This window comes from Molothrus ater, chromosome 3 (assembly GCF_012460135.2).
Source record: "Molothrus ater isolate BHLD 08-10-18 breed brown headed cowbird chromosome 3, BPBGC_Mater_1.1, whole genome shotgun sequence".
NCBI classification, from domain to species: domain Eukaryota; kingdom Metazoa; phylum Chordata; class Aves; order Passeriformes; family Icteridae; genus Molothrus; species Molothrus ater.
The window spans coordinates 79,034,362-79,049,962 of NC_050480.2; the positions used below are offsets into that span (position 1 = coordinate 79,034,362).

At 41.1% G+C, this 15,601-nt stretch overlaps 2 protein-coding genes across 12 annotated transcripts in view; one reads left to right on the forward strand and one right to left on the reverse strand.

The window, feature by feature from the left end:
• Positions 1 to 9: 9 nt before the first annotated feature.
• Positions 10 to 9,012, forward strand: ITGB1BP1 (integrin subunit beta 1 binding protein 1). Of its 7 annotated transcripts, none has more exons than XM_036380527.1 (7): positions 10 to 63; positions 1,393 to 1,493; positions 2,406 to 2,484; positions 3,561 to 3,697; positions 4,863 to 4,979; positions 7,796 to 7,945; positions 8,654 to 9,012. In XM_036380527.1, exons 2-7 carry the CDS (start codon positions 1,422 to 1,424, stop codon positions 8,723 to 8,725), a joined length of 627 nt encoding a protein of 208 aa, XP_036236420.1. In that variant the 5' UTR covers positions 10 to 63; positions 1,393 to 1,421; the 3' UTR covers positions 8,726 to 9,012. The 7 variants fall into 7 exon arrangements, with proteins under 7 accessions (XP_036236420.1, XP_036236423.1, XP_036236424.1 ...); XM_036380530.1 differs by having other exon boundaries at positions 4,887 to 4,979; XM_036380528.2 differs by having other exon boundaries at positions 44 to 63; positions 1,396 to 1,493.
• A 279-nt stretch (positions 9,013 to 9,291) lies between these two features.
• Positions 9,292 to 15,601, reverse strand: part of ASAP2 (ArfGAP with SH3 domain, ankyrin repeat and PH domain 2) — an 84,378-nt gene continuing 78,068 nt past the window's right edge. For all 5 annotated transcript variants that reach the window (XM_036380297.2, XM_054514313.1, XM_036380295.2 and 2 more), the window contains 2 exons: positions 13,542 to 13,664; positions 9,292 to 11,937 (listed from right to left, as the gene is read on the reverse strand). In XM_036380297.2, coding sequence (XP_036236190.1) covers positions 11,863 to 11,937; positions 13,542 to 13,664 — 198 coding nt within the window. In that variant the 3' untranslated portion in view covers positions 9,292 to 11,862. The remainder of the gene's footprint in view (positions 11,938 to 13,541; positions 13,665 to 15,601) is intronic.

Consider the following 15,601-nt stretch of genomic DNA (forward strand, 5'->3'; position numbering starts at 1 on the left):
GCGCCGCCCCGCGCGACCCGGAACGGCATCGGCAGCGGGAGCCAGCGGGGCCCGGCGCGCCCGGTGAGCAGCGGCCGCATCGCTCTGTCACTTTTCGGGTTATCGGCCGGGGACGGAGGGAGGAACGGGGAGAGAAGCCAAGGCGGGAACCGGTGCTGCCCTGCCCGGCTTCCCGGGCCGCCCCCTGCACCCGCTGGGGCAGGGATGCTCCGCGGAAAGCCCGGGAGCTGCTGAGGGCCCGTGGATGCACCCGGACCGCCCGGGAGCCGCGGGTGCTGAGGGCTTCGGAGGCCGCTGCGGAGCGGCAGAGGCGCCTCCGGAACGGCCGCAGGGCTGTGCGGAGCCGCCGGCGCATCCACGCTGGAAACCGGGGCTCGGTGTGTGCTGGACACCGCCCTGCCCCGCACACCGCCGGTTGCCCTGAGTGGCTCTCACTTAGTCCGCCAGGCACCCAGTGTTTGCTTAGCGGCGGCCTAGGGACTGTGACCCATCACGGCATCGCGCATCCAGGCTCCGCCTTGTGCTTCTTTCATTATTTTCTGCAGTGGGAGCCGTCTTCCGTAGGTTGTCATCATCCATTGTCCTCTTTCTTCCGCCTGCTCAAAGTTTCTGAAGTTTTGTAATGACAATAATTCGTCTCTGAAGCTGAGAAATAGGGTTTCAGAGAAGCAGAGAGCCAGCGTCCCTGTTGCTTGACACTGGCCAGCCAAAGTTGAAGTGAAGCAACGTGTTGGTAGGGCAGGCACATAGGAAATAGTTCTGGAATCCTCTCAGAACTTCCAGGAACTCAGTTCTAATGCAGTAAATGTACCACGCATTTTACTTAATTCTCAGGAATATGTTAAGTGGTAATGGCTGCTCCTATGAGTATTCCAGTCAGTAGTTCTTCAGAAATAGGTTGGGGTTGGTTTTTTGTGGTTTTTTTGTTGTTGTCGGGTGGTGTTTAGTCGGGTGTTGGGGGGGATAGATTTCGCTTTTTGTTTTGTTTTACTGGAAACACTGCCATAGGAGCAGGGAATGTGTTGTGCGCACTTCATAGGGCACTTAGATTGTACTCACAAGTAAAAATCACCTAATGTTTAGGTGGGAATAAACTTTAAATTTTGCCTTGTTTCTAAATCTATCTATGCGTTAGAAACTGACCTTTGCAACACTCTCTAAACCAGGTAGTAGCATTTTTTGGCAATGCAGAAGAACAGGGAAGTTTTAGCAGAGAGCTTGAGGAACTTTTCCCAGTCACGCATGAAGAGCACCAAAGTAAAATTCCTACCTCCATTCACAGAGTCCTGAGCAAATTTCCAGTTCTAGTCCACTTTGGACACAGTCCCTGGTATTTGCCTGGACCTCCTTCCCTTGATATGACAGGCTTTAATTTTAACTTTTTCTTCTTAGAAGATCTTCTTTGATCCAATTATGAAAAGATGTTTAGAAAAGGAAAAAAGCGACACAGCAGCAGCAGCTCACAAAGCAGTGAAATCAGCACTAAAAGCAAGGTAAGCTGGATGTAGTATTTATTCTCTTTGTGAAGCACTTGGGTTTGTTCCAAGTTAACAGTTCAGTGGTTCACTTACACTGATGGTAGGATGTGATTTCCATAAAATGTCATGTTCCACAAAGAGAACTTTCTACTTCCATTCCTCAGATTGTGTTATGAGAGTTAAAAATACCTATCAGTCATAAAGCCCATATATTCTGAGATGAATACTCAGTCACTTCCACACTGAATTGCACAAGATTTTCTCACAGCACATAGAAAGGTTTGAAGAAAAAATTACTACATTTGTTCTAATTTTTTTTCTTTAAGGACAGTGCCTGCTGCTAGGTACCAAGAATGAGTTTATTCTTCAGTACTTCTTGGTTTCTCAGTATCTCTAAAAGTATTCTTAATTTTGAATAATGTGTTCATTTTGTCTGATCAGTTTTAGAATGATCACTTGAATATTCTGGGTTTTCCACGATGCTGCTTCTTTTCCCCTGCACTGCTGTGTTATTTTAGGTATTGGTGACAAGCATGTAGTTGTCAATTTCTTCGTGTAAAATTGCAGTACCAGAAAAAATGGGACATAACCCTAAGGTTTATTTTTCCTTTTTCTCTGGAAATAACCTTAAGGTTCATTTTCTTTTCCTCTGACATTTCCTCCTTCTTTCAAAATATCTGTGGACTTCTCAAAGGTTCCTGATGAACTTTTATCAGTCCAGTCTGCACTGAGGCAGAAAAATAACTTCAGGAAAGAAACAGGTGGTACTGTTTTTTTCTCCTCATTTTCCAGTGCTGCTGAAGTAAATAGAACATAAACTGTAGGATTTAAAAAAAAAAAAAAAAAAGACTTGAGGCAGGACATCTACAAATTAATTGTTAATGCATTCTCAGTAACTTTCTGATGATGCTGACTTTTTTTCCTTAGTCTGTAGATTCCAGTCTTGGGGGACTTTCCAGGTCTAGTACTGTGGCCAGCCTAGATACAGACTCCACAAAAAGTTCAGGTATGTAATCGGAGCTTGAGCAGGTATGGATGGAGCAGGATTACTGAACATGGAAAAGTATGGTTGTGTTTGCAGGAGTCTTAGGATGAGGGAAGAGATGAGGATCTGACTCCATGTTTCAGAAGGCTTGATTTATTATTTTATGTTATATATTATATTAAAACTATACTAAAAGAATAGAAGAAAGGATTTCATCAGAAGGCTAGCAAGGAATAGAAAAGGAATGAATAACAAAGGCTTGTGACTGACTGAGACAGTCTGGACAGCTGACTGTGATTGGCCATTAATTAGAAACAACCACATGAGACCAATCAAAGCTCCACCTGTTGCATTCCACAGCAGCAGATAACCATTGTTTACATTTTGTTCCTGAAGCCTCTCAGCTTCTCAGGGGAAAAAATCCTAAAGAAGGGATTTTTCATAAAACATGTCTGTGACAGAAAAGCTTAAGATAGGTATTTTCAGTAATATGAGTGAATCTGTTAGGTAGCTTGGTGACTATTGCAGGCACAGCCCTAGGCTTCTATTATTTACAATTCTAGGATTGTAAATCTTGGATTGAGTCACTGTTTTCAAAGTAAAGTATCTGAGGATGAAAGCTGTGCTACCAGTCTGTTACCAGCACAAATCTTGTACAGCTTTTTGATTGCTGTTTTCTGCTTTCTGAGTTTACATTTGCACCAAAATAATGGAAATAAGATTTGATTTTATTTGTTTTTAGTCACCAGTGTATCACTGTTGGACCAAACAATTAATTTGAAACAAATAGACCTCAAAAAGTAGAACCAGCTTTTTAATGTTTTCTGATTCCATGTTGTTAACTCCAAATTTGAATTGGCATCAACAGTGCTGTTTTTACCAATATCATGTATGCATATAAAACTGTTGCCTTTACCAAGGGTCTGTTCTAAATCAATCCAGTACAATTCATTAAAGAGGAGTTAATATACTGTGATAAGTGTTTGATGAAAGTCTGCAAAATTAGGGAATTTATTATGTTAGCCCTGTCAACAGCAATTAGAATAGCCTTACAGTTCTGGAAGTCTTCAGAATGGCTTTGTTTTACTTTGTTGCAGGACAAAGCAATAGTAATTCTGATACATGTGCAGAATTCAGAGTTAAATATGTTGGTGCCATTGAAAAATTGAAATACAATGAGAGCAAAAGTCTTGAAGGGCCACTGGACTTGATAAATTACATAGATGTTGCACAGGTAAGTGGGTTACAAAAGGCGATACCAACAAAGTCAAAACATCTTAAACTTAGGTGTGGGGTTTTTTATTTATCCCCACATTTTTTATTTATTATATATCCCCCCATTTTTTATTTATTAAAATCTGTAAGTTTTAGACTTACTTGAAGAAAGTGGCATACTTAACTATTAACCTATGAATCTCAAAAGCCATCACAGTTCTGTAATTTTAGGTGACTGGAGAAGATGCATCCAGAGAACCATTCTGCAGAAGCAGGCCCTTTTCATGAGTCCTTATTGATCAAGTCCCAGCTGAAAGCACGATTAGGATTAGTATCCAGGAAGGAATATCTCCCCAGATTCTTTAGTATTGTAAAAGTTTTCCCATAGAGGAGGATGTCAAGTTTCTGCAAGTTTCATCACTCATGAACCTGTGACCAAAGAACCTGAATAATATTTGGCTCATCCTTGCCAAACTCTGCTTGCTTGTACTTACTTTTGTACTGAAAGCCATAACTGGTTGTTCTCATTAGGTAGCTGATTATATATATTTAAAAGCACAGAATGTCTGTTTATTGTGCAGCAACTTGCCATTTCTGAATATTTGTTAAAATTGTTTTTGCAGCCAGACAGTGAAAGTGCTGCCAGTGGAACATGGATCACCTTGGGTCAGTGCAGCATGATAGGCCATGCATGATTTTTCAGCCAACCTGATTTGACCACAGAGCCAAATTCTCCCCTGAGATGACAAATTCCTTTCTGGAACCATGTGATATTTAGAGTAGAATAGAGCAGAATGGAATAGAGTGTTCCTGCTGGAAGGGACCCACGGTGACCACCAGTCCAAACTGCCTGACCACTTCAGGGCTGACAAAAGTTAAATGTGTTGTAAAGGGCATTGTCTAAGTGCCTCTTAAACACTTGACAGGTTTGGGGCATCAACCACCTTTCTAGGAAGCCTGTTCAAGTGTCTGGTCACCCTCTCAGTAAAGAAATGCCTCCTAATGTCCAGTCTCCCCTGAATGTATTTCACATAACCTTAAGAGACTGGCTGAGTACTGGGCAGTCCCACAGAGCAGGATCTGAGCAGGGTTTGTGCTGGTGCTGACCCAGTGGACCCGAGTACACATAAATATGTTTTCTGTTATGTTTCTTCCTTGTTCATGTTCTTCTGTCTGCACTAAAGGATTTTGTTTGTTTCCCTCCAAAGCAAGATGGAAAGTTACCTTTTGTTCCAGGTGAAGAGGAGTTTATTATGGGAGTTTCCAAGTATGGCATTAAAGTTTCCACATCTGATCAGTATGTAAGTGCTTCACCCAACTTGTCTTTCTGATGAGAGTTGATAAGTGCTTTCATTTATTTCTCTGGTAGATGATCTGTGTGACCAAAATGTCTTTTCTGGCTTTAAGCAAAAGCAAAACAAACAAGCTCTCCCAGCAGCACTGCTTCATGTCATATCTCCACAGGCTGTGTTTTCCTGGATTTATGACAAAAAGCTGTTCCTTTTGAGATTGAGCACCAGACAAAAGGCAAGCAAGTCTTCGGTAACACTTTGGACATCATTGTTTCTTGGGGGAAAGTAGTGTGACTGTGGTGGCCAAGACCATAGGTTCCTCAGCCCAAGTTAGCAAGGCAGTTCCTTTTGGCGTTTCTGTGAAGAGGGAAAAACAAAGGATGGGGTTTTTCTAAGAATACCCGAGTTGCAAGCTCTTTTAAGTTCCATCCTGCACTCCTAATCCAAGAGTTAGAGTTCACTCCAGCATTAAAACCTCATGATTCCACTTTATTGATCAAGCCTACTTTTTGTTTGCATCATTTCCTCCATGATTTCTGCATAGTTTCTTTTCCTTTAGTGCACTTCAAGTAGCTGCTTTGCTAAAAATAAAAATCCGGTCTCTTCCCCAGGGCCCTCCAGTTGCCTTTGTGTAGCTTTGTGTTGCAGCCATGTGGTTTCCTTCTGGTTGCCCTCAGAGCCCCAGATGCCATAAATACTTGGCCTTATGAAGCCTTGACCCATCAACAACCCAGCGATGCCTGTTCATGAAAGCCTCAAGTATGAGCATGGAGAATAGCATTGCTTAATAGTTGAATGCTCTGAAGAGAGCCAAAAAGTTTCCTTTGGTCCCTTCAGAAAATCAAACACTTGTTTCTAGTGCCTGGGAGGAAGGGTAGTACTTGTTATTCAGACTTTGAATTATTTTGAATTCTGTTTTTGCTCTCCTAAATTCTTAATTCTCATTAAAAACATAGGTTACACTATTCTTTGAATTCCTTTGTGCTTTGGTAAAGATCAAATAGCTAATTTAAGACTTTCATCCATCGCTTTTCAAATTGCAAGCTTGCACAAGCAGATAAAGCCTTTTGTGGTTAAGCTAGCTTGCACTGACAATTTGTTGCATTGCATTGTTCCTCAAATTCTGGCTTTTTGCATCTTTGTCACTGTAGGCATTTAATTTGTCCTTCAGTGTGTTAGTTCACCAAATTCTATTCACAGAGTTCCAAGATACTGAAAGGATGGGAAGAAATGAATTTACAAGGAGGCTGTATTCAAAAGAACTCTATCTATGTGTATGTAGATTATCACTCTTTGAGTGATAATCTACATACACATTAGTACTGTAGCAAGTGCCAAGCAAGCAACCCTTGAGAGTTACTAGTAATTTGGTGAGCAGTCTTGGCATCTTTCTTACAGAGATGGGAGGGTGGATGCAGTAAGCTCCAGGCAGGCTCCAGCTGTCCTGAGCATGGTGGGATATTGCTGATGGTGAGAGCAATGAGCTGAGGAGCTTCAGGATGGAGATGTTTTTCAGCAAGGTGACCTTAGGGCTCTGGTGGAGGTCTCTCCTTCCAGGGTTCCAAGGCAGGCAGCAAGCTCACTGCCCCTTTTTACAGCTTCTGTATCAAAGTGGGCATTGCTTTAGACCCTTCAGCTGACAGAGACAGCTGTTTGATGCCATGAAGACAGAAACAAAGCTGTCTAGAATTCCTAAGACCCTGGAGATGGTATGACTGGAATAGACCAGATGAGAATGATCAGAGGGCAGGATGGCTGGAGAAGAAAGGCTTGTGTAGGGTACAGCTGCAGAGACCTTGTACTGAATGTCTTCTACCAATCCCTCTCTGGAAAGGCCAAAATCAGAAGTATTGGGACCATGGTGGAAATCCTGCAGCTCTGATGGAGAGTAGATTTCTCCTAGATGAGCTTCGTGGAAGAGTCAGGACACATCCTGTGGTTTAGGTCGCCAATAGCCTGGCTAAGCCACATGGCTACTGCCCCCCAAAGCAACTGGCCTTGTCTGTGCTCTTTTCTGGGAACAGTTCTTGTGTGTATCCTTCCCAAGACTGGACAGGGGAAAAATACTGGGAAAGTAAGAAGTTGTTTTAAGTTACCTCTGTGCCAGAAGGACAGTGTCCCACCTGTCACAGTGGCCGAGTGAGGAAGTGAATGTGCACTTTCAGATTATGGCCAGGAATGTCTCCATAGAATCATGGGAGGGGCTGAGTTGGAAGGGATCTGAAAGATCCTCTTGTTCCACCTCCCCTGCCATGGGCAGGGACACCTCCCACTACACCAGGTTGCTCAAAGCCCCCTCTAACCTGAGCTTGAACACTTGCAGGGATTGGACAGCTACACCTTCTCTGAGCAACGTGTTCCAGTGCCTCAGCACTCCCACAGTAAAGAATTTCTTACCTTAAATTCAATAACTTACTATAAACATACTCTTTCAGTGTAAAGTGATTCAAATCCCCTTTTAGTCACTACATACCCCTGTAAGAAGTCCCTTTCTGCTCTCTTGCAGACCCCCTTCAGGTACTGGGAGGTGCCCCAAAGTCTCCCCATGAGCTTTCTCTTCTCCCGGCTGAACAACTCTGTCAGCTTATCTTCATAGTCCACATAGGAATGCACTTCTAAAGTAGAAGCAAAAGTTAAGGCTAAACCTGTGCTTAACCACCACTTTTTAAAATCTTGACTAAACTCTCAAAAAAAAAATTTACTAAGGAAAACTTTTCTCCTTTAAATAAATCTAAAGTATTCTTTTGTAAGTAAGAATAAAAACACGGAAAACTGAAATATCTCTTGCTGTTCCAGAGTAACTTTTATTTGCCATGTGCTTTCAGGATGTGTTACATAGGCATGCTCTCTATTTGATTGTAAGGATGGTGTGCTATGATGATGGTCTGGGAGCAGGAAAAAGTTTACTGGCTTTGAAGACAACAGATGCAGCCTCTGAAGAATGCAGCCTCTGGGTATATCAGTGCAGTAGTTTGGTAAGAGTTTATGCTTTTAGTATTTAAAATAGGTATTGGAATTCTGATTCCAGTAAAGGGAGATTCTAAAACCGAAGGCCCTTGTGAAGGCTTTTTGGCAGAAGGAGGATAGCTTAATTTAAAAAAAAGGTATAAATTTGTGCTGGCTGAAGAAGGGAAAACAGCCCTGCTGCCTTCATGGGATCAGTTTTGAGGAAAACACCTACATTCCCTAAAATTGCCAGTGACTGTACTCACCTGAGAAAGCTCTGTCCAGTCTAAAGGGTGCTATGGCAGCACCTATGGACAATCTCACTTCTATTTCCAAACAAAACAAAAATCTTTTAAGATGCAGAGCAGGAAGGGCTGGAGTAACAATTCTGGTAATAGAGCATGCAACCATATTTGTAAGCAAGGGAGGTGATCCCTCCTTATGAGTAGGAGAATTCATTGTCAGGATGCTCTGATGACACTGACCCTTGGCTGGCAGTGCTGGGGGAACACAAAAAATGAGGTTCTGAATGTTGGTGCTGTGCTATGCTGACAGCCAGCAATGCTGACATGGTTCAAAAGAGCTTGTGTAAGACAGCTCCTACGTGTCATTGCAGGCCAGACAGGTGTTTTGTGGGTCTCACAGAACAAAATGAAGGACACGCTCTGCTTTAAATGAGTTTTGAGAAGTTTAGAAGTTCTTCAGAAGGTGTTAACATGAGTGTCTGGGTTTTTTAGGAACAAGCACAAGCCATTTGCAAAGTGTTGTCTACGGCCTTTGACTCAGTTTTAATGTCGGAGAAGTCCTGATTTCCTTGGGCAGCAGCGTTGGTGCGGGAGGCACCGGGCTCCTCGTGACACCAGGGACAGCTTGGAGCCACACACTGTCCTAGGAGAGACTTACTGTGCAAAGGAGACCCTCACAACCTTGCACATGGTACTTGGCATTCCCCAAACATGACTTGAAGAGTCCATCTTCAGTGTCCAGGATATTACAGAATTTTATATTTAACACAATTTCTCTTTTTCATAAATCATGTTTTGTATGTTAATGTCAATATTGCAGAAATGTAAAATAAAACTGACACTTGCTTCTACCTCGTTGTCTGAGAAATAATTTGTTAATATAGACTTTGATTCTGCTTAACCCAGGTACTAGAAGAAAACAAAAGCCAAGTGGTAAGATGGAATTATTTGGTGCTTTACCCCTGTAATTTAATCTCAGGTGTGCCATCTACAGTTTTTCTGTTCAACTAAAGTTCATAAGAAAGACATTTTTTCCTCAAGTGATACTTGTTTGTATTTGTCATTTTTATACATTAAAAAGAACAATATTGCATAAGCAATACAAGGGAACAGAAGAGAAGCAGAAAAAGTGATTTTAAAAGTAGTTTTATTTTTCCAGACATTTGACTGGTTAACAAGAGTAAAATTTATTAATCATGCTCTAATTATAAATCACTGCATCCAGGACATTGAAAATAAGAGTTGATTTTAGGTTATACAATATATACAGTTGCTCTGCAACTAAACAAAATAAAAACAACTGAATTGAATATTATACATCTCATAGCATTCTAAGCTGCATTTTAAGTGTCACTTGCTCCCTTTTAAACAGTTAACACAGCAACCTAATAGTCTGTCTATTAACAGATTTTTTGAATCAGATTTGAAAAGTTGTATGAAATATGCCAACATTTTGGACTTAAAATTCTTAATTTTATATTATAAATAGATATCTACAGGCTCTAGAATTTCATTTTTCTCTGCCAGAGGAGAAAACCTTTTGAGAAACTCAGAAAATCAAGGGATAAATTTTGCTTAGCTGCTCTTATTGGTCCTTGGGATTTTACCTGTCTGCACTGTTAGTGCTATTAAATTGTAGTCTACAAGTTTCCTGGTCTTTAAGTGACCAATGAACAAAGTTGTGACATTTTACTCTATTCCTCTTCTAGCAGAACTCAAGGGAAATTTGTATAATTTTTTTAATGTTACGAATTGTTACATACACTATAAGATTCTGTGTTAAAAATACTGTACATTAGGAGATCTGTGCAAAATAATATGCCCATTTACTCTCTAGACTCTATCAGGGATAGAAACATACAAAATAGTGTTGCAAACTGAACGTATCAGTAAGTGAATAAAACTGTAGTGCTAAACTATTACTCTATCATTTTACTGGGAACTTTGAAAATACAGACTAATTTGCTTCAACTTGCAATAAAAATATCTTGAAACATTCCAGTTTGTTCCCCATTCATACTGCAGCAACAGCATCTAGGAAGTGGAAGTTACACATCTATGTGGCTGTACCCACACGCCCGAGAGGCATCAACCAACGGTACCATTCAGGAAGGGTGACACAGGGTGAGATCAGTGTTGCTCTTCCAGCATTTTCGCAACGTGGTTCTCATCCAAATAAGCACAGATGTGGTGGTGGCCTGTTTTCCATTCCTTCCAATATGAAATGGCCAATTTAAGCACCATTTACCAGAAATTCAAAGCTCTCTTGATAAATCTAGAGATACAATGTTCACATAACGTGATCAAAGCCAATGTGACCTAGACATTGATTTTCTGTATCCTATGCCTCAGTTGTTTCCTGTAGCATAAGCAAAACCTGGTACAATTTCACAATACACAAACATCAAAATGATGTCAGATCTGTATTGGTGTTTTAAAATTCCATCAACCACCTGGGTACTATCCATGGCCTAGCTTTTGTTCACAAATCAGCAAAACAAGTTTAACAACAGTGTAGCTACCATATATGTGGGTATTCTATATAAATACAGAGTGAGTTGGCAAACTATCATTGTTTGCAAGGTAGTGGCACGCAAATTTCATAAACCAGAACATAACGTAGTGAACTCATGAGGTGTCAGGTATCTTATTGACCAAGGAAAATTACCTACATGTTCCACCAAATATGTTCTCTCTGTGAACACATTGCTGGATGATTTAAAGAAAATTCAAGAATTAAAAAAAAAGTCTTAATGCTATAATGAGACAAGCGTAAGAAATGTTCTGCAATCCATCATCATAGTTAAGTACATTTCAGGAAGTGCAGTTTTCAAATCCTTGAGTTAATGTAGTAACTCATTAATATTGCCATAGTTTAGTTAACCAGCAGTAGTCACATTAAATGACCAAAATGGATGTAACATACATAAAGAACATTCAAAAAACAGGTTCTACACACATGCAGCATAGAAAAACAAAACAGTCTCAAGCTCACAAAATTAGAACTAGAAAGTTCAACGACTAACACAGAGTTCAGATAACTTTAAGCAAATATCTACATCCATTCTGAAAGAAAGAAGTTTCTCCTGTGGTAAACTGAAGTACTTTTTCACTTTCACCTGGCCAAAGACACATAATTAAAACAATTTCTTCTGCAACTGTTGGCATCCTTGATGACAGCCAGTATGGCAAGCTACTAAATGAGTCCATTTCAGAACTACAGAGCAGCTTGCATGTGTTGGTTCCAGCACTTCAAATGGTGTCAAGAACTAGATAAGTTCACTGCCCTGGTAGATGCACACACAATTTCTTTAACTGGGGAAGCAACACTGAACTGTTGTACTGTCATGTTACAAAAGGGAGATTAAAATTACAGTGAATTGATCAATAAGAACATTCATAATGTTGTGATATTCAGACACGTGGATTTTGATTGTTAAAGCTTTTCAGTTCACCTTGAAAAATACAGGAAGAATTGTTTTTATTTAAAAGTGTAAACTGCTTATGAGAAATTTTCACGTAGAAAAAAGTTTAAAAGTCCCCAAACCAGAACAATGGCAATAAAAAAGTAAGCTACAGTACCTAGGACTTGGGCAGTGCTCTGGCAAGGTGGCTGCGGATAGGTAGGTGAAATGAAATAGAACAAAACTTATTTCTGTGACTGCTGGAAATGAGAAATGTCTTCACTTATCAGTAGCAATCTAGTCAACAATAAAGTGCACAAATGATACAGGGAAAGCTCCTTTCCGACTGGGATCTCCATCAATATGACCAATCTGAAAGAGTCCAGATATTTTTCAAGTTAAATCTCGAAATGACATTGCAGTATCACCAAAATGAATACCAGTGACCTTCCTGCCTGTAGCATAAGCCTCCCACCAAATCTTTTCTGCAGTAGTGCTAGTTTTCTTCTGCCAAGAGGAAAATTCAGTCCTCCAGAGTGCCTATTTTTCAGCTGTACGTTGGGTTTTTGTCAAATGCAAAAGTTTTATCCAGGTCTTTGAATATACAACATCTTACTGCAGTACCACTGCTGCATAATTCCAGTGCAATCTGTAATGCCTGGCAGCCCACGTTTGGCCTCTGTTGAGTTGCTCCTCTAACCATCACTGTGAGGCAAAAGGATGAATCAAGCTTCAACAGTTTCAGGTTTTACATTAACCTATTTCTGTTTATACAGCATTATTGTCAACTTAGATGCAATCTGAAGCTCTGTTCTTCACCAGCTAACAGATTAAGGCAAGTGTTTTCATGCACAATAATTTTCCAAGATTTTGCTTGAGCCAATAAGACTCTGGAATGTAAAAACTTGAGATGGTTTCCCAGCTCAAATAGACTCAGTCCTAGTCATCTGAAGGCTGAGGACAACACAAAGCTCTCCTCTGATGCTGTCCTGGGGTGACTTTAGGATGCTCTATTGTACTTGTATCCCCATCCATCTGTTTAGCCCAGAAATAAGTTCTGCACCTTTAAAACTAGATCTGAGAGCTAAGGGAGGCAGAAGAAGAATTGGTGGAATGTCTAGGAGACTGTATTCAAAACACAGAGATAAGAGCTTCAGCTCTCTCTCAGTGCATGTTGTTTGCAGCACAGACAGTGAGTGGGACAGAGCGCTCCTTTGCTTTTAGTTAGTTTTTAGCTAGCTGAGGAAGACAAGTTCTCTGGACTGTGGGTTTTCTTTTTCTTGGAACTGTTCAGCCCTGCTTTGGACCAAAAACCCAGAAAAACACGGGGAGCTCACACCTGTGGCCCACGGGGGCCCTGGGATGTGGCATTTCCAGCACAGGAGGGACTGATAAGAGACTGAGTGAGCCGAGTCACACCCCACAAAAAGACTCTCTGAATCTGCCATCTCTTCAAAACAATGAGAGGTTCCATTGTTTAATAGTATTCATTTTTCATGTCTGTGACTACTTTGCTTGTTAAATAAACAGTTTTTTCCACTTTTCTTGAGGGAGGTTTATCAGCCAAACAGGTGGGGGGGGGCACTGAATTCTGCCCTTTAGGGAACATCCCTTTGGAAGTTCCCTTCCAAGTTTGTCTCAAGCCAGGACAGACACCCACTACACAGCACCTGTAATAGCGGGTTCTTAAATTGCTGACACTCCACCAAAATTTTCTGGATCACTGAGACCACATCCCCCATATTGTGAACCCTGCTAATCAGATTTCTTTCTTTCTTTTTTTTTTTTCCCCTGAGTGAGAAAAGCTAAAAGCTTGTCTGAAGTTTTACTTTTGAAATTTCATCTCTGGTTTCCATGAGATGAAATTATTCTCGTTTTTTGGAAACCCAGCAAGGGATCTTCCGAAGTGAGTGTCAACCTCTAAGATTTAATTTCTTGCTTTCAAACTGTGTTGACAAAAAATGCAAAATACTCACCCACCACTCCTGATCTTCTTCACCATCAACTACAATAATATCTCCCTCTGCAAAAGTCAGCTCATCTGGGTTATCTGCTACACAGTTGTAAATTGCTTTTACTCTCTTGGGTTTACTTTTTGACTGAAATGAAAAAAAAAAAAACCTGAAGGTAAATAATACAGCACAGAATAGACAGAGTAGACTTGGAGTTTTTTAAAGAAAGTTTCAGAACTGCTTCCAACTGCAGTTTTTCATAGGTTTGAGTTCAGCTATATCTTTTATGCTGGGTGCTCACACTTCACACTAAATATGGCACCACCCAAAGCTTTTTGGAGCCACTGTGTCAATAACATAGGCCATGTTTCCTGAAGAAATTCTCCACTTTGGCTCACCCAAACCTACAGAGGGGTCACCCTCTGTCTTCAGAGCTCTACATCACTGCAGTGAGCATGATTTTGTTCAGATGATAGGGTGATCAAATTCTGTGCAAATGTAACAGCAGCAGCATTATCAGAGGGAGGCCTGAGCCACCTGCCAATATGTTTCTTCTTAATTTGTTAAACCCATTTCAGTAGTGTAAGAACCCACCAAAACATCCTCTGCCTCCCAGCAGTGCTCTGAGGACTGCCAGCCACAGAGTCTTTTGGCAGCTCTTTCAAAGGTAGAGTTTAGTAAGGATTGTAATATTCCAGTATGGCAGTGGGACTCAGTCCTGGCTATGTTCTGAGCAAAGTGATATCAAAATTGTTTCACTCTGGTTTTCCTCATCTCACACCTTTTCCAGTACAAGCCAGTCTGCTGCTGCATTTCTTTTCAGCCTCCTCATTCTCTGTTGCAGACCAACAATAATGCTGCCTACACAGTGTTCCCATGCAAAACAACCCAACAAGTGAAGAGGCTCAAGGGCTGGAAGCAGAGTGTAAAGCTTTCCACCATGAATCCACCCTTTTTCCAGCCATAGGGAACAAAAATCTCTCCTTTCTACCTTAAAGTGTCAGAGCAGAGGTGTAAGTGCCATTTAGGTCTGAGATGGCTGTTAATGCAATGGCTGTTAGGGACAGAAGTTCCACATGGCATAAGGAAGAGATGGCCTCATCACCATACTGGAGTTCCCCCAGTGCCTGGTCCCAGTCTCTAGTTAGGTCAGCCATGGAGCAGACAGATAAAAGGAACAAGAGACCTCATTTACAACTCTCATTTTCTCCATCAGCAAAATGCTCTGCTGAGGAGAGAACTGCCCAGCAGTCTCTTATTGTGCCATTGTGCTAGAGCTGAGCACCATGCAGAGAAAAGAGGGAATGTGGATGGGGAAGGATGGAGGCAGCATGATTGTTATGTTCCTCTAGAAGCATTAATTTGCATTCTAGTATAAATTGTCTAGTATAAATTCTAATATAAATGAAGCTGTGGCCTGCCCAGGGCAGGCACATCCTGAGGCTGTCTCATCCCTGGGAGCTGCCAGCCTGGCACTGCAGCACAGCAATTTTTCCAGACGCTCCGTCTCAGACAAATGACAGTCTGAACCACAACCACCTTTTAGGTCAAGAGGGAAAAGCTTCACATCAGTACAACAGTGATATAATGACTAACTTCAAAGTGCAGTAATTACAGGTATTTCTTGTTCTTTAGAAGGCAAGGAAATTAAAATAGATCTCATTCCCAGAGGAATAAAATCTTCTAGGGAAATTTCCCATGTATCTACAAAATGGTTTCAAAAATCTAAATATCGCGTTGAGGAAAAAGAAGAAATCAAAAGGTGAATCAGGAATTTCCACCTGATAAACAGGCTATTGGGTAAATGCACTGTGTAGGAGATAAGCCACTGGCTAAATGTGCATGTACAACTAGACCTGTCTTTTCTTTACTCAAGGAGAACTTCTGCATTTGTTTTCTAAACTTAGGCTGGCCTCTGAATTCCCTGGCAGGGTAAAGAAATGGCAAAAAAGCCAGAAGTATAAGGCTAAATGGAGCAATTTAGCCAAAGAACTTTAGCTAGACTGATCTAGCTAAAGCTCTTTAGCTGAGGGGCCCTTGACTAAATCTCAGCTAAGATGCTTTAGTTAGATTAATTTAGCTAA